This window comes from Poecile atricapillus, chromosome W, assembly GCF_030490865.1.
Source record: "Poecile atricapillus isolate bPoeAtr1 chromosome W, bPoeAtr1.hap1, whole genome shotgun sequence".
Taxonomy (NCBI): Eukaryota; Metazoa; Chordata; class Aves; order Passeriformes; family Paridae; genus Poecile; species Poecile atricapillus.
Genome location: NC_081288.1, coordinates 6,379,783 through 6,403,118, shown reverse-complemented (window position 1 = coordinate 6,403,118; position 23,336 = coordinate 6,379,783). Strand labels below are relative to the sequence as shown.

Below are 23,336 nucleotides of genomic sequence, written 5' to 3'. Positions count from 1 at the left end.
AAGAAAAAGACCTGACTAATCCTTTCCTTTTTCTGATGACAGCTGTACATTGAAAAGACTTTTAAATGTTTTGAAAAATTTCCCCATCTATGCTGCAGCTGCATCAAATCTTGAAGCCACCGTGTCACATCACTGGGTAAAAGAAAACGTTGTGTTCACAGGCTCTAGTGTGGATCACACATGGTACAAATCAAAGATATGTTTTTGTCAATTCTGTGCTGTGAATTAGTACCCTGGCTAGGTTTTGAAATATGTGGGATGAATGCTAGTCTGGTGCTTGCCAAATCTATAGATGAAAAACAAAATAAGCTCCACAGACTCAAATTCCCACTACTATTTAGTTTATAGACGTTGGAATGACCTTCTAATCTGTGCAGTGATAATTGCCTGTTTTACATAATGTGTAAAGCTTTGCAGAGGAGTGTTTGTAGTGATGGAACATGTATTAAAAACCATTGTCTGGCAACTAATAAGAATGTAAAGCCATTCTATAAATAGTGCAGATAAGCTCTGAAAGGAGGAATGAGCAAATAGGCAAATGAAAGGACAACTGTGCTGGGGCATGGACATTTATGATAGAATTGGCTCATGAACTGCGTCCATGCTGGCAGGGAGTGTGGCACTGGAGGCAGAGATGGAGACATGGAAGCTGGGAGTCCAACATTCCTCTGTATTTCAGCAGTTTTACCCAGGCTAGATCAAACCTGGGCCTTATCCTCTGGGCAGAACATAACTTGATGTAGGAGTGCATCTCTCAGATAGTTGAACCTGGAAGTAATCCAGCTTTGCGTATTTCCAAGTCTCTTCCCAGCACAAAGTGGAGAACAGTAAATAGATATGATCTGGAGCTTTGCTCCAAAGTGCTCTTCCAATTTAGACTAAAATGCTATTTATAGAATTGCGTGGAACTAAAGTAGCCTTTTATTCCAGATTTATGATCTTGGCATTGGATAGAACGGCCTAATGAGGTTTTTCTTGGAAATAAATGGAATTTCTGGTAGGCTTGATATTTTAGGGGTAGAAAGGGGATCAAGAGATTATGCACTAAAGCACTGAAGACTGGCATTTATGACTTGGGTTTCTATACACTCTGAATCGTGAGATTAAGTGCTAACTTAATGGCAGAGTTTCTGTTTGACCACTGTACTGGCTTACATGGCAAGGTTTTGGTAACTGGGGCTGCAGAGGTGGCCTGTATGAGAAGAGGCCTGGGTCTGCCCCTGAGTTGGACACAGCCAGACACTGCTTGCTCCAAAACAGGCCCATCCTTGGCCACAGCTGAGCCCATCAGTGAAGCTGGTGACACCTCTGAGCTCAGATAAGAAATGCTAAAAACCACAGTGCAGCAGTTATGAGAGAGGAAATCAACTCTGCAGACCCCAAGGTCAGTGGAGGAGCAGGAGGGGGTGTTTAAGCACCAAAGCAAAGAGTCATTGGCAGCTCTGGAGAAGATGGTGAGGCAGCTGTGCCCTGCAGCCCATGGAGGTCCATGGAGGGAACAGAGATCCACCTGCAGCCCCTGGAGAGCCCATGCTGAAGCAGGCTCCTGGCAGAAACTACGGCCCTGGAAGAGGAGCCCACACTAGGAACAGGTTTTCTGGCAGGAGCAGCAGCTCATGGGAAAGGCCCCCACTGGAAAAGTTTGTGAAGGACTGTATCCCTTTGGAGGGACCCCATGCTGGAGCATGGGAAGTGTGTCAGGATTGAGCAGCAGCAAAACCCAAGTGTTATGGGCTGACCTATACTATTTTTAATTGCCAGTAAATTTCCCAAGCCAGCTAGGTTTTTCTCATGAGTGTAATTGGTGAGTGACCTCCCTGTTTATCTTGATCCATGAGCTTTTTCTTCTTTTCTTATCCCCCAGTTGAGTAGGAGTGAGAGCAGGTCAGTGGGCACCTGGCAGCCAGCCAAGGGTCAGCCCACCACAGCAATGCTGAGGATGTGGACAAACAAACTTTGCAGGCCTCTGTTCCTGTGAGTTCCCCAGTTCAGGCTCTCTGAAGCTGCCAGTGATGGCAGCATGAGCAAATTCTGCATTTGGGATTTTCTGTCATGGGTTACAGTACACTCACATGATCCTGTTTACCAGCTCTCCCCAGAGCAGTAACTTGCAGCAGAGTGGGAGACAAAGAGCAATGATGTGGTCAACAAGCACTGTAAATCCAGGACTGGATGTCTGAATGATGTCCTCCTGCCTTTTCCTTTATGCTCTCTTAACGTACTCTTAGGTAAAAGCTGTCTGTGTTAAAAAACAAAACTAATAAGCTTTGTAACATTTCCAGCTACTGGTGTGTAGTAATTGGTTTTGAGACAGTATTTACTGGTATGCCAGTGGACATTTTGGAGCAATTTTGGCTGGTGTTAGAAATTCTAAAGTCATTGCTACCATTAGGAAATGTCAACAAATTATCCCTTGCATCCTAGCTGTGATATAATTTCATGATATGAGGAGCTTGGAGAAGAAATAATCAAATTAGGGCTAATGAGAATACACTTGAATGTGAGGTGGTTGCAGGGGGCAAGGGGACACAACATTTATGTGACATATCTAAATAATTCCTGCTGCTGTTGAATTGCTATTTAATAGTTTGGTCTGGGCTTTGTTTATTTGACTAAGCTGCCTTGGCAATTTCTGATTACCTTTTAATTTAAAGCAACTTTTCCGCAGTTTTTTTTATTTTTCCTCTCAAACCTATTTTTACCTGCCTTTTATCTGTCATGCAGCTTTCATCAGTTCAGAGATTTCTGATTAGTGGGAAAACCTTTGTTTCCAATTAAGAACTAAAAAAATGCCAACTTAGAGCTTCATTTTTGGGAATTTATTTTAATACAGATATTACAAAATATCTTATTTCCCAACCGTTCTTTTTCATTCTGAGACAAATGTGAAAAGTCCTTCAATTAAAATTTGGGCCAAATCCTATAGTCCCATGTGAAAGGCTGTAAATATTTGGTATTTTATTTGTATGAACTAAGAAGCGTGAACTTAAAATACTGATGTCTGAATGATGTATCAGGGAACTGTCTGATATTGGTTAGTAATGATATACCAGTTTCACTGAGGAATAGTTACCTCTGGGGTGTAAGAATAAGAAATTTTCTTCACTTGCCCTGAGGTGGCCACAAAGCAGCTGTATCTGGCACTCACATCATTGCAGTCTTCTAAATTTGGCAGTGTCATATATATATATATATATATATATATATATATATCCCTGTGTCATATCCTTAAAACTTGGAGCTGCATAAAAGGTGACTATAAAAATTTTAAAAGAAGCTAATTTATACCTTATTTGTATTCTTTCTGTGCTGGCAAGTCTCAGTTGTGTGTCGGAGAAAATTGTGCTTTATAAAGTTACTTGCAGTTCATAGACCTGTCACATGAATTTGTACCGTAGCCTATTCTTCTCCAATTTTTTCCTATTTCTTTATCTTATTAAGAATGTGAAGTTGTTTTGCATCCATATTTTGTCTCCATGAGTTTTTCTTTAGGCTTTTGATTTTTAATTTCTTTTCTTTCATTTCAGCATTGCTTGTGTAAGCAGAGGGATACCAAATAGTGCTGATGTAATACACAGTTGTGGAGGAGGAAAACAGGTGCAAGGTGGTGGGAAAGTTGGTACTCAGATTTGATGGAATGTTGTAATCCCATACCCCTTACTGATGATGACCTCTGCATGCTTTAACTTGACAGCTAATTATAGTCAAGCAATTTGGTACATCATCCTCTTAAAATGTCATTCCTTAGCTAAAGCATCATACCTCCTCCCCTTCTCCTTTCTGTATCCTTTTGTTATTGTTTGCATTTGTACAGTCATTAGGTGTGACTTTTAAATTCTCACCACTCTGCTTCTCAAGTCTCAGAAGGTGTTATATTACCAGAAAACAGTGACACAGGTCACTGCCTCGCTGCGGGCTGTGTGTCAGGGCAAAGGTTGCAGTGTCCAAGCTGAGCAGCAGTGCTTGGGCTGTACCTCCATCAGCCCTGGAGCTCTGTGCTCTGCAGCCTTCACCTGCATCCACAGCATCAGAATAGATTTGGATCTCTCAAACAGGATGAGAGCCTCTCATTGCATTCCCACCAAAGATTTTTTTTTTACTTAGTAAAACCAGATTAGCTGAGTTTCAAATCCATGTATTTGTCTTGTGCCTTTGCTTAAAATCCTGTCTGTTTATCTGAGAAAAAGTGACTTAGTCTTTGTTGGAGCTGGTGATTCAGTGAAACACCTCCTGGGCTCAATAGCACCTGACGAATAATGGCTGTTTGTGATACTGTTTTAATTGAGAGAACTTCCCCAGGGCGTGCAGCTGACTCATTTTTCAGAGAAACCTGTCATCAATGTGTCTGAGGTAGCTTGGCTGTTACCCTGGGATTATGCAGCCTCTTGAACCTCAGAACAAAGTACTCTCTGAGGCTTTTGTTTTTTTTACATTTATAGCACATGTTATCACAGTAATGTGAACCACTGGTTCCTGTTGTCAATGCTTAGGTTTTGTGTGCTCTTCCAAAACAGTAGGTGGTGGCGAGTATGTGAGTAATTTTATGGTGTTTAATAGTTATACCCAGGGATTTTTCTCTGCCAGGGAATCAAGTGAGCTAGAGAAGGAGAAAGTGTAGAAATTCTGCTCACTGTATAAGTAGAGTAAGGTTTATACTGATGACTAATGCATCCTAAAAGCTGTTGTCTTTAGTGTCGATTATAGCAAAACAAATTTAAGTTGAAAATTATATTTCTTCTTTTTCCCCAGCCTGAAGGGAGACTGAGTTGTTTGTAAATTCTTTCAAGAACTTGCTGTCATAACAAGAAGTTTGTTGTTAAATTAACAGTTTCAGAAAACTCTAAAACGGGATAAATATTTGGTAGTTTTCATTCACTTTCAGATTTGTATGACAGCAGATGACAACTGTACGTCTGCTCAAAAGAGAAGCATTGATGAGAGGCTGTTGGATTTTCATCCAGTTTGAAACCCTTGAAATGACAGCTCCTTATCCTTCCAAAATGTTGTAATTTGAAGGAACATGCATTATGTTCATCCTCTTTGTTTCCCAACCCATTGCTAGACCTTTCAGGAATACGTTTGCAGAGATGGTTTTGGTTTACTGCATTACAGTTCCTTGCTTCAGGAAGAGGCTTTGGCTTTGTAGTAACATCAGAAAATACAAAGTTGTCATTTCAACACTTACTGAAGAAATGTATTCAGTGGTAAGAGGGAACCACAATTCGTAACCAAAATATGTTTTTCCCCTGCAAGTAATTTTGGGTTTAACTTCACTGATGAAAATTTCACTGATGAATTTGCTGAATTTTCATGTGAGGTCAATGGATTTCAGAATGAATGTTGCCCTTCATAGAAAGGTTTCCTGCCTGGTCACTGTGTCTACCTCTCCAAGTCAAAAAAAGACTTTAAAGGGGGTATAGGTTCATGTAGAGCTTTGACCTCTAAGTTTTCTCTCTGCAGCTGGTGTTAGAGCTCAAAGCTGTTGTCTTGTGAAGGTTGGGTTGTTTGGTTCACGCCTGGGTAACCAGTCAGCCCTGTTGCTCCTGGTCCGTCTGAGCTGTTCAAATGAGAACTTGAACCCTGAATATCTTAATTGCATGTCTACAGGCACAGCAGACAGTGGGTGGATGTGTGTTTAAATCCCAGCTAGTGCTGTTCCTCCTTCTCTCTGGTGGAGAGAACAGCTCATGTCTGGCCTAGGGGAGGGTTCTACAGAGGGTCTGCTTTTCCTAGGGAACAGGATCCTGTTTGTCAGGTGCAGCTCCACAGGCTCAACCAAATCGTGACTCTTCCTGTGGTTTTGATTCTGTGGGGGATATGAAATTCACGGAGATTGAGAGGGATCTGTTGGGAATGAAATAGGTTATATGGGCTGGACTGGAATCCATAAAAGGCTTTATTTGTGTATTGTCTTAGAGCTAATGCTTGTAACCTGGAATAGGGATTTCCAGAGTACTGCATCACTGTTTTATTAGATGAAGTAGGCTTTCTCGGTTCACTGAGTTTAAAACTGATTTTTTTTTTTAAATTTCAGGTGATTTTCTGCTGAGATATGAGAATCTGTGACAAATAGTCAGATTTTTCTGGGTTATGGGTGTTTTTCTTTGATTTGGCTTTTTTCTTTAACAGAAGTGTAGTGGTTTTAAAGCAGATCATCATTAGTAGGTTCAGTATTATTGACTTAAGCATAAACCAATAGATATTTTTCTTGGTGCCTGTGTATAAGGCTTAGCCAAGAACTAACATCATGTTTTGCAGTAGGAACTTCTTAAAGTTTTCACAGCATGTGTTGGTAGTTCTTAATTTTGCATTGGTACTGAAATGAAACTACTGATTTTGGGAGAAGTAGCATTCAAAACTTGATGGTGAGATTGTATTACTGAAGTAGCTCAGTGCTTATCTTCTTCTAAGCCAATTAAAAAAAACGTTACTGCTACGCCTGTTAATGCACTGATTATTAAAGTTATTGTTCTCGTGCAACAGCAGTATAAATTCATAATTGTCATCTTAAGTCAACACTGGGTATTTGTAAAATGCTTTCAGAGTATCCAAAGAGTGAGCCAAATGATGCTTTCTGCTGTGATTTCTTGCTTGAAGGAGATTCATAACCTCTGGAAAATTCTGTTCCGATCCTGCACTGTTGTTTAAAATCAAAGATTCAAACAAATGCCTTTTTATTTTTGTTTTGTGGTCTTTTTCTACTACAGCTTTGTGGCTGTCTCTCAGTGGTTGTGACATCTCAGTGTTGTCTGTACTTAAGTGGAGTCAAAGTTTGGGGAAAAAGACCAAGACCTTTTTTGGCACACTGTCCTAAGTTTTAGGGAAGGATTACATCTAAAATCTAATTAGGTGCTTCCACTAGCAAAAAAAAAAGAAGGTGATGGATATAATGTAGGCAGAAGGATTTTCTTACTGGTTCAGTGTTCTGTAGATACATGACCAGAAAGTTTGTGATCTTTTTTCTTTACCCCTTTCTCCCTGCCTTTGGGTTGTTTTACCCAAACTGAAGTTGTTTTATATTCACCAAGGTTTTGACTCGTGCAAACTAGATGGAGACAAACAAATTCATACTGATATTGCTAATTAGCAGTATGAATGCAACATGATTGTGATTTGGTGGGTATGGCACTGGGATTTCTTGCAGCTACTCTGCTGGGTTGTTCCTCAGCTTGGGGCTGAGACCAGGCACACAGGACACCCTTGGAGGCCCTAATTCCTGTTTCACATGGGAAATGCCATGGCTGTTTACTTTGTTTTGTTTACCAGTCCTCAGTCAGTGAAACTGAAAACAACAGAACCTTCTTGTCTACCACTAACTTCCTCTTCTCGTAGCAAAGATGAAGAAACTTCCCCCGTTTCTGCTGCCGTTTGACAAACTTGTTTACCTTTCATAGGGTTGTCTCTTACTCCTTCAGCCTTTCCAATAACTGCTTTATAAATATAAACAAGCTGGATCTACTGCTGCCTGACACTTAAAATGATTTTAAATGTTCAGAGGGGATTTCAGCATTTTTCCCCTCCCTTAAATGTCATTTTAGTTTTTAATTAAATGAATGACAGATATTTTAAGTAGCCAGTTATTCAGCTCCTTGCTTTGTAGACATGACTGATACAAAAAGGCAGGTATCTAAATTTGCCTTGATACCTTTCTGTGGACTTACTCAAACTTACCACAGAGCCACTAAGAGAAGGTTTAGCGTCATATGAGCTTCTTAGTGCTATTCAGACTTTTTGGAGGATTCCCTTAGAGGATCCTGTTTGTACTTAAGGTTTTATTACTGCAGTTAAAAAGTTTATCAGCTCAAAGATGAATAGCTCAGAGACAGAGTTTCTTCTTTTTTGAAGAAAGCTGTTCAGCTACAGTGAACTGCATTGTAGTGTGTAACTCAGTTTGGGTTTCTTTTGTGAAATACTTTAAATGTGTTAAGATGATAATTAAAGTTGAGCAGAGAAGGGCCTTGCAGCTCCTCTCACTGTTTACTGTGGTTTTCGATGGTTCCTTCAGTGTACCCCAGTGGTAGATGGAGGGATGCCTGCGATCCACACTGTGCTATGGACCACGACAGTCTGTCTAGCAGCCTGTAGTAACTAGTATAACATGTTGTTGCTGGAATAAAGTGAGAAATAGTTTTTCACCCTGCCACAACTTTCACAGTATTTAAGATTTTATTTTCCTGTTGTGTATTGGGCTGAAACTGAATTTAAAGCTTGAAAATGAATGCCGAGGTCTCCCTGTGCAGAGGCTGTGCCCACGCAGGCAGAGCAGTAGCTTGGCACCTGGGAGGCTCAAGTTCAGGTGTGAACAGAGGCTGCAGCGAGCTTTTCTCATGCTTTTGGCCAGGGACTCATCCCTGTGTGCTTCACATTGTCTCTACCAGGAGAAGGCAGGAAAGTCAAAGGCTGGTAGCACGTGTGCAGCTGGGGAGTAAAAGCTGGTGGTTTCAGGAGCTGCTCATCTGTTTCTTCATTGTGAACACTTCCTTTTCTGTCTCAGGTGGGGCCAGCGAGGTTTGGGCAGTGCCTGTTCAGCTCGGTGCCAGCCTGGAGGCTGTGGGCTCTGGGCAGGTCAGGGGTGCTGCTGCTGCTGCATCCCCATGGTGCTGGTCAAATTCCACTCCTGCCACCTTCAGAGCTGGTGTTTTCCTGAGCTGCCTTGGAGCTCTTTAGTCTTGTGAAGTGTCAGAATAGCATCTGTTACAAAAACAAACCCTCCTTTTCTTCCTCTTCTAATGAGTTAAATCGGTTGTGTAATTAAATGATGAGCTGGACTGTGGGCATGTCAGTGTATTCAAAGCTTGTCTGTGTAGAAGAACAAATATCTTTATTTTAGCCAGTATAAAATGATTATATCCAATATAGATGGAATTTTGTAACTAGAGACATGTTGTACCTTCTCTAGCCCTATAGAAGAAATAAACTGGCTTCCTCAAAAGTTAAGAACAAACCTCTTTTAAAAAAACTTCATCCAGAGTCTGTATGAGTGTTGTCTTGGTGATGTTTTAAATTGGGAATAGACTTCAAATAATTAATGCTGAATTTTAAAATATAATTATTGTTTGCTTCATTTATTTTGACTAATGCAGAGAGAAAAATAATTAATCAGGAGACTTACCGTAATTAGTGCAGTGTGGCAACTGACTACTTTTAAAGTCTGTTAACATGGGAAGCGTAGCTCTTGTTATGAAACGTTCTACTTTGTATCAGAATTGAAAATATTAGAACAATTTTACTCTTTAAATTGATACTCCAAATCTTAGTGCTGTGAAAACATTCATATTCTACCACTAATTATGATGTTCAAAACAGGAAATCTGGAATTACGTTGGAAATAATGAAAACATTTCAGAGAATTTTTTAATGTTCTTTTGATTTATGTTGCTGGGAAAAAATGATTATGTCATCCTGATACATGGCATTGGGAAAGCTAAGAAGAATTTCTTTCAGAAGACTGCTATGTTCAGTCTTGCTCAAAGATGGTTTTGCTTGTGTATTTAGTAGCCTGTCATGGTTAAAAGAGGTATGAGCAGCGTCAGTGTACAGGAGGGATATTTTAGTTCTCAAAAGCCTCTGGGAACTGCAGGCGTAATATACTTTTAAAGTACAAGGGACCTAAAAAAAAAAAAAAAAGGCATTTTCAGCTAAATTTGCTTATAAAATCATAACCATTACCTGAAAAGCCACTGTTGTAAAAGGATGCTCTGACTTAAATTAGATTGAGAGTAAAATTCCTGAAATATTTCTGCTTTTCATCTTTCAATACTACAGCTGAGGTCAAGTGTCTGATCTTACCACATAATGCAGCAGATGATTTGCAGCGTATTTTATTAAGACATAATTGTAAAAGCTAGGGCTAGTGCTGGGAAAGGTCATGGATTTCAGATGGAGTGTGGGAGCGTAATACTCGTGAGCTGTAGGTGAAACAGATTGTATGTTACAGTGGGATCAGTTCTAGCCACAGTAGGGGTTCTAAGAAATGTAATCTTTTGGGGGAGGACCGTAAAATGATTTGCATGCAGTAGAAAACCTCCTGTGTTTCTCCATGAAGGCTGGGTCTCTGTTATGCCGTGGCTGCTGGGCTATAAGGGGTTCCACACACAAGGGTGTCCCCTGGAACAGCGGGATGCAGATGTGCTCCCATCGCCTCTGGAACAGCTGCTTGGAGGGCTGGCATGGCTGAGCTCAGCAGTGTTTGCATCTCCTGAAAGATAAACATGTAGGTGAGTGACCACTTCTTTGTGGCCACAATGCTGCTCTTTCATAGTGCTGAGGAAAGAGAAAACTTGTAATGAAAAGGCCAGATGACAACTACACCCTTGGGAAGAGAAGAACAAAGGATGACTTAAGCTTGGACATAAGACATCAGCTAGTTGTGGCACAAGTCAGACCAGTCTTTACATACTGGCAAGCCACATATTACACCCAGCCTGAGCTTTTACATTTAAGTCTATTAAGAGCTGCCATAAACGTTTCAGGTTCTGTTGACAGAAGTCTGGGCAGGAGGGTGGGTTGTGTGTTGGCTTTGTCCTCTTTTTCTTTCAAGAAAGGAGCATTGTTCAGAATTGGGCTTACTCTTTTCAGTGTAGTTGTTGAAAATTGGCAATTATGTTTTCTTCTGGCTTTGCAACTGATTATGTTAACCCTCAGCAAATTAATTATCTTCTGGCTCATGACTGCACACAATACTTTGTAAAATGGAATTACAGTAGAACCCTGTGAGGTCTTGTCACTCCACTTTGTAACCCTTGTGGGAACTTTCATAAGGCTCAGTGGTGATGCGATGACATGAGCATTCCAACTGCAACTTTCAGCTGGTTAGGTGTAGGCATTGCTGATGGAGTGATCTAATTTTAAGGTGGAATTATTTACATGAAACACACAGAAAAAGAAATTGCAAATTAGGACTAATTAAATGGCCAAGTTGTATTTTATTAGAGTATATTATTTTTCTGTTTTATTTCTGGTTTATTCTGAGTTTTGTGCTTTCATTGCTCCATGAACTAAAAGTGTTAGTAAGGCTATGTTATTAAAAATAAAATGATAGGCATATTGCAGTAACTGATTAGTATTGGTGGAGTTTCTATAAGCCCTTTAGTTCACTGTTGCTTAAAAGCAAGATAGAGTATTCAATTTAAATTCTATGCAATACATAAACTGCTAAATTCTAATTTTATGTTTTGACACAGGCTTCCTCTGTGCAATGTCACTTAGCAGGGCTTCATAGATTTCCCTGCTCTTCCTTTGAGTCCTTTGGGGATCACTTTAAAACTGATTTGAGAGGGTGTTTAGTAGCAGTTAATTCTACTAATTTCCAAAGTGACCATTTTCCATTGGTGAATGTGCAATGTCTCATAGGGGATGCTACAAAACTGCAAGAGTTCTAACATAGCAAAACTTGATTTTTCATTCAGATGATAGTTCAGTCATGTTTCTTCAGGGAAGTGAAATCTTTACTTTCATATTTTTCACTCATTACTTCTCATGCTGTAAAACTACAATAGCATCTACTCTGAATGCTGATTATTAAGAGGGGGAGGGTGCATGTGTTTTGCTGTTGCAGTGGGCTTTTTTTTAGTGCAGAGCATAATGCAATATATTGATTTTACAAATAGTTTTACTCTATCTTCTAGCTTTTTTTTTTCTTTTCTTTGGAATTGAGAGAAATTTTAGTTAAGCCAAAATCTTATCTTTTCTGTGTGTGTCTATTTGAAAAACCCCTACAAAACCAGAAATGCTAAACTTGAGAGACATTAGAGAAATATCAGTATAGATATCTCTAGTATATCTATAATATATATATGTGTGTGAATAATATGGCTTATTGCTGCCTGTGATTAGTGTGTGGTGGAAGAGCAGCAGTGATGTTAAAAAGCAAATTGTTTTCATGTGGTGAAGAGGTGAAAGAGTTAACCTGGAACAAGTGCTTGTGTTCATTGCATGTGAGTTCTTTTCATCCTTGCTACAAATGTGCTCACAGATAAAGAAAGAGAAAGTAGCTGGTTTTACAAAACCAGTTCAGTAGTTCCGTTATGAGCAAAGTGGAAGATTATTTCTGTGTGGTAAAGAGGATTGTTGTTGTGTGTGTCAACAGCAAGAAAATGCTGCTTTTGAGGGAAATGTGCCTGGTAGTGGACATGGCACTGGCTTAGTCTAAACTCATACTGATTCCAGAGACTAAACTATTGACACCTGGGCTTGGGTGGGATCCATGAGCACTAATCAGTGGTAAAGACAAAGGAGCTACTGCTCATTTCCAGGCTCCGTGCTTTGCCAGGCGATATGGAGAGGAAGGTTAAAACAATTGGAGGAACTGTTCTTTTTTCAGTCTCTGGGGAAAAAATAATAGTCCAACACACTTGATCAGATCTCCTGTTCCTGGAATTTTAACACTTCTCTGAGTGCAAGAAAAACACAAAAGGGTTGAGGCTGGAAGAGACATCTGGAAGTCATCTGGTCCAACTCTGTGCTCAGGCAGGGTTGACAGCCCACGTCCAGACAACTTAGAACATCTCCAAGGATGGAGAGAGATTCCACAGCCTCCCTGGGTAACCTGTGCCAGTGCCACTGATCATCTTTCAGCTTCACAAAATGTCTGGTAGTGTGTGTGCCCTCACTTGCTTAGGTTAGGATATGGAATTGGCTGGTTCCTGGCTGCAGGCATCACATAGCTGCAGAATGGCTGTGTGGGAGAGCATGTGTGAGGGCTAAAGTCTGTGCAGGAGAATGGTTTTGTGTGTTTGTCTGGGATATTTGGTATGGAAATCTGGTTTTCAGATTTTACTCCTGAATTTTTTGAACTTTTATAAACAAAAATGTTGTTGCCAATTCCTGACAATTATAGATCTTTCAGATCACCAAGATATCTTGCATAATAAGGGAGTTTTGTTTAGGAAATATGTAAAGTCTCCATCTTGCAAGTAGGGAATGCCAGTTACAGAAACTGTGTTTTTAGAGTTACTTAATTTCGTGGTTTCTTAGGTAATAAGCCAGAAAGATGGTACTTCAAGCCCCATTTCAATTAAGTCCTTTCAGTAAGATGCTTTTCCTGCAGCACTTAGAGAGAACCAGGAAGAATTCTTGCCCGAGAGTATAACAGTAATGTGTTACAGGAGCCCTGGCCTCTGAGGCTGTTTGTTCAAATCCTTTTGTTTATTATGAGCTGGAATGCAGGCCTGTGGGCTGGGCTGAAGAACACCAGCGTGGTGCCTTCGTGACACTTGGCATTAACAAATGGCATCTTTGTTCCAGCCTCTGCAGCTCCTGGAGCTGTAGAGGGGCTGTGTCTGGAAAAAGGAGCACGTGTCAAGTGGCTCAGTTGTGTGGAACAAATGCAGCAAGTGGAGGAGTAGAACTTTTCCTCCGGTCATTTTTGATAAGCACTGATTTAGAATATGGTCTAGAAGCGAACAGATTTACTTCATGAAGACTAAAACAGAACTCTACAAGGACTGGGAAGAAAACGACAGTCTAAAGACTGGTAAAGTGTTGTATTAGTCTTTAATTGTTTATATTGTGCTGTTTTACTTCGCTTTCATTTCAAATTAGTGATAACTGAGTTTTAAATACTTAGTAATACTTAGTAATATTTAAGGGATATAATTATGTTTAATGGTGGAAGAAATGTAGCTCAGTTAACCTCTTGAAATACCTATTTCTGAGAAAGTGTTGCTATGCAAAAGGATTGTTTTTCTAACTAACTAGTTCATTTTATGTTAAAAGTTCTTCTCTGTGTTAGAAGTTCTTTCTGCATGAAGAGAAAGTATAATAAATGATGCTTAATCCTTTTTGTTCAGAGCAGATTTAGTATTGATGTGCAGGTATTTACCAAGATTCTTCCTTTTGAACATTGTGTACCCACAACAAAATACTATTAAGTGTACGTCATGGCTTTTATTTCATTGTTTATGGGAATGAACTGGAAGGAAAATAAACAGCTTGAGTATTTAAGGGACTTTCTGCTATAACCAGAGACTTTGTTTATTGCTCTGATATGTGCTTTGAATGTGTAGATGCGTAGCAGCTGGTGGTAGTGCCTGCAGACAGGAATTCGTGCCAGTGCAGCTCTTCGAGCAGCAAAGGGATGTGTCATGTGCAAGCAGGCAAGAATTCCAGTAAAGTAATGGAAAACAAATTAACATTTTCAATTCTTTTGGGGTATTCAGAGTGCTCTGCAGTTGGAGAGACAATGATGATGGGTTAAAGAACAAACACAGAAGAAATAACTTTTTAGAATTTGGGGTAAGGTTTCACAGGATACTCTTAGTGTATTGAGCCCCAGCCCTATGGAGCAAGGCATCAGTTCTGGGGGTGCTGGTCCACAGTGGGTGAGCCTGAGCCAGTGTGTGCCCAGGTGACCAGGAAGGCCAATAGCATCCTGGCCTGTACCAGCAATGGTGTGGCCAGCAGGACCAGGGCTGTGATTGTCCCCCTGTACTCAACACCGATGAGGCCACACCTTGAACCCTGCGATCAGTTTTGGCCCCCTTGTGACAAGAAGGTCATTGAGGTGCCTGGGGCATGTCCAGAGAGGGGAATGGAGCTGTGACAGCACAGGTCTGGAGCTCCCTCAGACTGACTGAGGGAGCTGGGGAGTGTTTATCCTGGAGAAAAGGAGGCTCAAGGGGGAAACTTAATGCTCTTCTCACAGGTAACAAATGACAGAATGAGATGAAACAACTTCATGTTGCATTAGGATGGTTTAGATTGGGTATTAGGAAAAATTTTGTTCCCAAAAGGGTTGTCAAGCACTGGCTGCCTAGAGAAGTGGTGGAGTCGTCATCCCTTGAGGTATTTAAAAGTGCTTGGCACTTGGGGGGCATAGTTTAGTGGTGGGCTTGGCAGTGATGGGTTAATGGTTGGACTCAATGATCTTTTAACTTTTAATTAGTAAATTTAATCATACTTGTGTCATCTTTACCTGCTTCCACTGAGATAACACTGAATAAAACTGAAAAGACTTTAGAATATCAGTTGTCTTCAATTTCATAGTGATATATTTTTCTGCCAAAGAATTTTTCTTGTTCCCGTATTTAGGTTTTACTTTATCAGGAATCAATGTGTAATTTCTAAGTTGGAAATATTTAAATATTTTCTCTTACAAGAAAAAATCACGCTTAATGCTTATCTCCCAAAATAAAACCTCTTGCCCCCATCTCGAGCTGTTTTTTGGGTTTTCAGTATTGATGGATTAATGAAACGTTGAACTATCTCAGTGCAGCTGGAAGGTTAAGATGATTCTGGCAGAAAGCAAAGAGGATTACTTTAAAGGCAATGAATATGATAATTTACACACTAAATGTAATTGAATTGTCATGAGACACAGAACATGCCAAACTTGGATTTACACATTGCTTATGCAGAGTAAGGGATGGTAAGCCATGGCCACATTTTCAGCATAAATCAGGAACTTGCTTTCTGGTGCAAATAGTTTGGCATTCTTTTAATCAAAGGCTTAAACTTTTTTCAGCTTACACTGCGATTCTATCTGTGTTTTTGAAGATCTAAGCGTGTCCTTTTGAGCACATTTTAAAATAAAAATAGAAACCATTTTTAGTTCTGTTTAAAAATGTATCAACTACATACTGTATGAATGTACTGACTGCTGTGTATTACCATATTGTCTGCTTATATTCAGCCACACTCTTTCTCAAATTAAATCTAATCTCTTCCTCTTGGAAATTAGTGATAGAAGTTTTTACCTATTTCTTCTGAAGCTCAGCAGCAGGTGTACTTTAAACAAGGGAGCTTTTCCCCTCAGCTGTCTGTTGGAGAAGTGGAGATTAGGATCAATCAGTATTGAAGTTGCTGAAGGAATGTCAGGTTTCTAAGGAAATGAAAAGTTTGCTTTTTAAAAACCTATAATTGGTCTTCTGTAAAGACTTGCAGTAAGCAATGATCTGTCTTACAGAGGGAAACACAATTTAATTTTGGTTATAATTCCTTTATCTTCTCACTTTGAAAGTAAAACCAGGGTTCACCCACTGCTCTTTGTCAGTGTTGCTTTGGTAGCTTTAGTGGACATTGTCAGTTCAGCAGACACACTATAATAGTGTATATATATAGTAAAGATTAGGAACCAGATGGTTGCAGTTGTGCTGGGGGAGTAGACAGTGCTGGAATGCCCTGGCAGTGCTGTGAGGTCATGTCTGTGCCCTTGGGTGTGACAAGGCTGGGGAGGGGCTCTGGAGGGCTGTGGGAGCTGTGGCTGCCTCAGCTCACATGGGCAGCCAGGGTAGCAGAGCCCTGCAATGGCTGTGAAGCTGTGTCAGAGAAAGGCAAACCTGAGACCCAGCTGCTTTGTGTCTTGAGTCCTCTTTTGGTTTAGGAATAAAGGTGGATCCAGCACTTAAAAGCACAGTAGGAGCAATGCCCTGCTTGGACACACCAAAGTCTGAGCAATATGAAATGATTCTACTAACGTCTTTATCTTACAGGGAGGAAAAGATTTGTCAGTGTTGTAGCTTAGTGATGTGAAACTTAGAAATATAGCAGATTGAATTATTTGTGGTTTTTTTTTTTCTCTCTCAACTGTGTAAATACATGTGTGCTGGTTTTGCTCCACACTGGAAAAAATGGCAGAGCTGTGTGTATTTTTAATAAACAGGAGTAATATGACTGGCAAATGATGGTGACAAAGGGGGGGCAGGTGAGGGTAACCACGTGTGACTTCTGGGGGTCATGAATGACAGCTTTGAAGAAGCAGCCAGACTTTCCCATAGGGGAAGCTGGGAACAGGCAGTGCTGTTGTCTGAATGCTCATGTTGGTGATGGGCCATACTGAGGTTCTCTTAGCGTTCCCCTGGAGAAAGGTGGAGTGAAAACAAGCAGAGACCATGCTAAATCTCTAACAGATGGCTTAGAAGGCCACCTTGGCACAATTTCTTATCTAAATGTTGAGAAATGTGTAGGTAACCTATATTAAAGAAACACTGGTTTGAACAAATAATTGTGCTAATGTCGTATGATAGAAAACTTTAAATATCTGATCTGTTTTTCTATTTTATGGCCCAGATTGGTATGTGTAATTCCTGAAGTTCATTATGTTGCTATGAACGAGATATAAAAATAACTCCAAGCATGTGGGGTTTTTTTCACTAACAGTGTTAGATTGAAATATATTTTAAGCCTTTCTCAAGCCATACTTTATTTGAAGTTTATTACTTTTTAATAATCAAAATAATTAAACTCTTAAATCTTTCACAGACTTATTCATTAAAGCTGATTTACCTCATTGGTCTGATATAATTATACTTGGGATATTGAACTGTGTTCTGATGTTGGATATTCAAAACAGCAGATTTTCCCTTCTTGGTGCTCACTGTTCCTGTCCATGTCCTAGAGGTGGTTTCTGCTCAGGGGACAGGACTGAGCAAAACTTGAACTCCACTCATGTAGTAAATGCTGCATCTGCAGTGTCCAATGTCCAGTGCTTACTCACACATTGGTTTTTTTTTCTTGCCTGTCAATCTTCCTGTTGTCATATCCTTACACTTATTCCAGCTGTGGGTTGCCCAAGTTGCAGTTCTGACACTCTAACAACATCCTTCCCTGTTTTCTGAGAAATTTGTTTTAGGCAATTTCTAAGAAACCATGCAATATTTCTTCAGTATTCCAGTATCTCTACAAATCCTGTAAATACTTCACAATTTTGTTTTAAGCCAGTAGTGAATGTTTCAGCTTTCTTTGACTATTAGAATGTTTGTGGAGCTGCCTTTAGTGGCCTTTAGTCTTTCAGTTAGTGGGTTGTGCAGAATTATTTTTTTATTGTATTTAACATCTACATTGGTGGAAAATCAGAAATATTCTAAACTTGGCAATTAAGATACTGTGCAGTATTAATACTGCATATATATATATATGTAATACTTCACTTTGAGCAGTATTCAAGACATATACCAAGATCATATTTTGCTTTGACACAATAGCTTTGGCATTTCTTCATTGAAGTAGTCTCCCTGAAGTTGATTTTCCAAGTGTTTGAATGCAGTTCTTTTTTCACAAGGGAGAAAATCTGAACAGTGTTATTTTAATTCCTCTACAGGTGCAGATGCTGAGCAGGATGCTGCTATCAAACTTGCTCAGGAACGAGCAGAGATAGTTGCCAAATATGACAGAGTAAGTGAACTTTTTAGTAATTTAAAAGACATTTTATAATGAATCTTAGTAATATGTCTCTTTAAAAATTGAATCATGATTCCAGCTAGCTGTTGTTTAAAATAATCTGTTGAGTAATAATCTGATGTTTAATGATACACTGTCCTCTGGGTGGATTAAACTCTCCCTCCATGGGGGATATCCTGGATCATGACTCACTCAACTCATTTTTCAGGTGCATAGCAAGTTACTTTGGGACTATTTCAGGAGTGTATTGTCTTAGAAGTAATGAAAGCAGGGTGTTTGAGGATGCTCAGTGTATCTGAGGTCAGAAGGACTCTCATTTTACTTTCTATTTATTTAATCTTTGATTATGGTAGTACAAATGCTAAAATCATAGAAAAAGTAAAAGATGAGTGAGCTGCATTGTTTTTGATATTGTTGTGGGGAACTAAAGAAATGCCCTGGTACATACCATGTTTTTTCTTGGACCCCTTGTCAGGAAAAGCTTGGCACAGAGTATGCCTAGAATTTTTACATGGTAGTCAGGTATTTTTGTAACACTTAGGGACTTTGTAAGAGTCATTTGAGTACAGAACAATAGCCTTGTTGGCAGAGTTCATGAGATGTTTTATAAGCCAGACTTACTGGTGGTTTGCACAGGGTGCAGCAAATGAGTGGCTCACCTTGGAATAAGGAAAAACCTGCTTGTGTGTGGCAGGCTTGACACCAGGTGCTCCTGAAAGCTGCTCAGTCACTACTACCCTCCTCAGCTGGGCAGGGGAGAGAAAATACACAAAAGGCTCATGAGTTGGGATAATGGCAGGGAGAGATCCTTCACTAGTGACTGTCATGGGCAGAACAGACCTGAGTTGAGGAAATCAGTTTAATTTATTACCAATCAAATCAGAGTATGACAATAAGAAAATAAAAACTGGATCTAAATAATTTTCTCCCCAACCCTGCCTTCTTCCTGGTCTTAGCTTTGCTCCCAATTTTCTCTGCCTCTTCCAATTGAGCAGTGCGGGAGGATGGGGAACGGGGGATGTGTTCAGTTCATCCCATGTTGTTTCTGTGACTCCTTCCTGTTTGGGGTTTTGACTCCTTAAACTCTTCCGTTTTTCCAGTATGGTGTCCCTCTCACAGGCTGAAGTTATCCATAAAAATTCTTCAGTGTGGGTCCTTCCCATGAGCTGCAGTTCTTCCTGAGCTGCTCCAGCCTTGGTCTTTCCATCAGGGTCAGTCCTTCAGGCACAGGTGCTCCAGCATGGGTCCCCTGTGGGGTCACAAGTCCTGCTCCAGTGTGGCCTGGGCCATGGCCAGTGACAGGTCCGTATTGGAGCTGGCTTTGTCCCTGCTGGACGTGGGGGAGGCTTACAGCAGCTTCTCAGAGAAACTACCCCTGGAGCTCCCTGCTGCTAAAATCAGGCCACACAAACCCAATACACTTTGTGTTTTGAGTGGTGGCCTGATTTCATTGCCAGTAATTTGTGCATAGCCCATACCGGGGGTTGATAGAGCAGAAGTGTAGTTAAACTTCTGCAAGCCTTTTGCAAGACTGGCAGTTGGAGAGGAAGAATGGGACATGAATGAATGCATAACTGAGGGAAAACTCAGTGCTGAATTGTTTGATAGCTGCTGCAAGCCAGCATGGATGTTAACTCAGGACTGTCTGCAGAATGTGCTCTTGCAGGTGATTGTTCAGGAAAGATGGCCTTGGGAAATGAAATGAGTAGAGGGCACTCTGGGGACCATGATGGATTATTGTGGAGTTTAACAACAGGCTTACTGGGATTACTGTGACTGGTTGAAATGTATTTTGTGTATAGCAGTGACCAAAAGAGATTTCTTGTGATGAAAATACTGTTTGTAAGGGCTGGGACAGGTATTCTGCTCTCCTTTTTCTTGGCTGGTTAGTTTAGGACTGATGTTCTCCTCCCCTTCCTCTAACTTCCTGCCACTATGTCCCAAAGCATTCCAAAGGTTATGCTTTCAGTGGTTGAATGCTCTCTTATGTGTCTTTATTTATTGTGTCATAAAATATAATTTGGCTTTTTATTTTTTTCCTTTCCCCTTAGGGACGTGAGGGGGCTCAGATTGAACCGTGGGAAGATGCTGACTACCATCTGTACAAAGTCACAGATAGATTTGGGTTTCTACAGTAAGTAGCAAGCTTGTAAAGAAAATAAGATTAAAAGTTTGATACTATTAATATTCAGGCTCTTTATTGTATTACCGATTTGGTGAAAGTATTATTATGCCTTTAATAGATATTTTGGAAACTGCTGTGTAAGTGTTACCGCTGGCTAATCTTTCACTGTGCTTTTCAATTAATTTTCTATCCGGGTTTCTATTTCTGTAATTTGATCTTGCATAGCGAGTGAAATCTTGTAAAATATTTTATTGGGGAATGAAAATTGATAGTCTGCAAAAAACCTATTTCAAGCTGAATTGCAGATAAATTTTGGTTGTGAATAACTTAGTTGGATGTAGACAAACTTGAAGTTCTTGGAAGTATTTATAAAAACTTTGTTAAAAGGTTTAATTTAAAAAAAATCCCAACACATTAAGGTAAGTCAATGGTTGTATATGAACAACAGTGTATCTCAGTCCATGGAAGATGAGTATCTTTTGGCTTAATATATTTCCTAACCGTACTGAAATCTCTGCTGATTTGGGACCTAATGTTGAATCAACTTTAAGTCAGAAAATGCCAGAATCCAGGTGCAGTTCCCCTGTAGGTGCCTCCTTTGTAACATAATCTGTTCCTTTTTGAAAAATAAAGATTAGAGTCTTAAATTGTATTAGGGTTTTTGTGGTTGGCAGATGTAAATATCCAGCTTGAAGAAACGGAACACAAGCTGACTTGCTACTTTTGATGATATTAGGACTCTCTGAGTTTATTGGTGCTTGGCATTTTTGTTTGAATACATGAAATGCAGTTGAAATCCAGAAAAATCAGTGATAGGTGGAAAACTTAGTAATACCTATGTAATTCATAGTATTGGGAAGGGGGATGTGTATGTTCTGTTTTTTGGAGGACTTTTTCCTTCTCTTCCTTCCTTTTTTGCAGTGTTACTGTTTTTACACTGTCAGTTAAGTCACCTTTACCTGCAGACTGCTTGTGCTTCACTGGGGTGGGTTAATTTGATGTGTGACATTCAAAGAGATCTGTTTTACACAAAGAGGTGCTTGTGTTGGTAAACCCCAGCTGCTCACCACATGCCTGCAGTTGTAGCATTCCTAATGGAAAATGGATGTCAGAGTAATTTTATTTCTGGGGCAGCAGTAATGGAAGCCACTGCAGGATTCACCTCTGAATACCTTTGGTATCCTTGTGAACTCCTGAACTTTTCCTGTTACTTGTATTGTGACACTTGGATTTTCATGTGAAGATTGTTAAGTGCTCTCTACTTGCTGCTGCTGTTCAGTCATTACCCCAGATGTCTTGCTCAGGAACATTTTTTACTCACCAATGCAGAATTAGTTCTCTATATAGTCAGCTTCAAGGGATGAAAGCTGAAAGATTTAAATTACATAAAAACTGCACAGGTTAAGTGTGTGCAGATAATCTCTTCACTAATTGTGCCTATTTGTAGCTTATCTATGTCTTGTTACAGGGCAGATTTCACCTGGGAGTGCTTTCAAGGCTGCTTTAAGATTGTTTAAGACAAATTCGATGTCTTGCAAATGATGTTTTTATTTTCCCGAGAAACGAAATCTCTCCTAATAGAAGAAATATAATTAGGATAAACATATCAATGTCTTGCCCTGAAATGACAATTTATATTGCACTATAGATTTTAACTGTGGTTTGGGTCTTGTGTGCTGTCATGCTGGGCCTGCTGTGTCAGAAAGAAACTCCTGTTCTATGAGAGTTTGAAATGCAGCAGGATGTACCAAAAGCTTCAAAAGTTTTTCATCCCTGAGATGATAAATAATAATTTGACTTCTCAGGTGTTTATAGTGTAAATTAGCAAACAGGCTGATGCACATTGAAAACAACATCTGGGGGCAGTGCCAAACTTAGTGTTCTAGTTAAGGTCTACAGGGATTTGTAATCTTGTTTATATTGACATCTTAAAATACTAAGAGAGGTGTCTTTTGTATCAGAAGGGTGCTGGGTGTGAGGAAACGGATACAAAATTAGGGCTTGTTTTCTCAAGTACAATAGGCTTTGATTACTATCAGTAGTTTTCTCTTTTTTTCCTTGTCTTTGTCCAGTTTTCAGCTTTCCTTGGCTCTGTGAAGGGGCTCAAAGTTCAGCTGATTGCTGATAGGGCAGAAGAGATAATTTTGAGGGACTGAAGCACTCAGGCTGCACGTGTAACTTGCCAGTGGATAGAAGACAGGAGAATATAAAGGCTAGGGACATTTCAAGAGTAGTTTTGGTCTAGATCTGCAATTCTTCTGGTGTCCCAGTGTCCTTATTTGTGTGATATACTGGGAATTTGTAAACTTGAGGGACCTGAAGATTTAACACTTCTACTGCCTTTCTGCCATCCCAGTAGAAGTGGGCTCAGGTTTTCTTCAGAGACCAGAATGAGAGGCAGAGGGAAGGTGCCTTTTTATTTAACAGTGGAGAAATTGGATTATGATTAGAAACAGATATAACATTTCCCTTCAAGTAAAATATGTCACTTTAACCTATTAAAACCCTCAGTTGATCTGTCTGGCATTTTTAATCAATTCTAAGTGATGCAGTATTTATTGTTTACAAGAGTTAGGTCTATCTTTACACCCAGTATTGTTTTAAATTTTTAGTAGCTGCTGCCTTCAGAACACAGTTTAATCTGTTTGCTGCAGTACATTATCTTGCACTTCTGCAAATGAATATGAATGTTCTAGTTAACTTTGGATGTTAAAAAGAAAGTGGTGTGGACAGGTTATTAAGATAGCTATTTAAAAAAAAAAAAAGAGAAAAGCAAGCTGAGTTAATACTTAATGAATTTAGGGAACAAGAAAGTGTGTTCAGTGAGAAGTACCAGAGCATTATAATAATGAGACTTATTTGAAATGAATAAAGGGAAGTTTTAGAGGGAAGTTGGATATGGGAAGAAGGTTTCCAGCAAAGCTAAGCTGTGAAATAACCTGTGGGGAGCCCAAGGGGACTGTCTCTTGAGATACTTAACACCAGAGTGTACAAAACAAAATGCAGCTTGGAGGAGTTTGTTCAGTGGCACTGACTAAATTATAGCAGTTATGAGCTACTCTACTGAAAACATAAATTGTACAGTAGAGGCATA

At 39.8% G+C, this 23,336-nt stretch overlaps 1 protein-coding gene across 2 annotated transcripts in view; it reads left to right on the top strand.

Moving 5' to 3' along the window:
* Window positions 1-23,336, top strand: part of LOC131591957 (USP6 N-terminal-like protein) — a 109,603-nt gene that overhangs the window by 31,904 nt on the left and 54,363 nt on the right. For both annotated transcript variants that reach the window (XM_058863098.1, XM_058863099.1), the window contains 2 exons: window positions 18,038-18,111; window positions 20,169-20,251. In XM_058863098.1, the coding sequence (XP_058719081.1) occupies window positions 18,038-18,111; window positions 20,169-20,251 (157 nt within the window). The remainder of the gene's footprint in view (window positions 1-18,037; window positions 18,112-20,168; window positions 20,252-23,336) is intronic.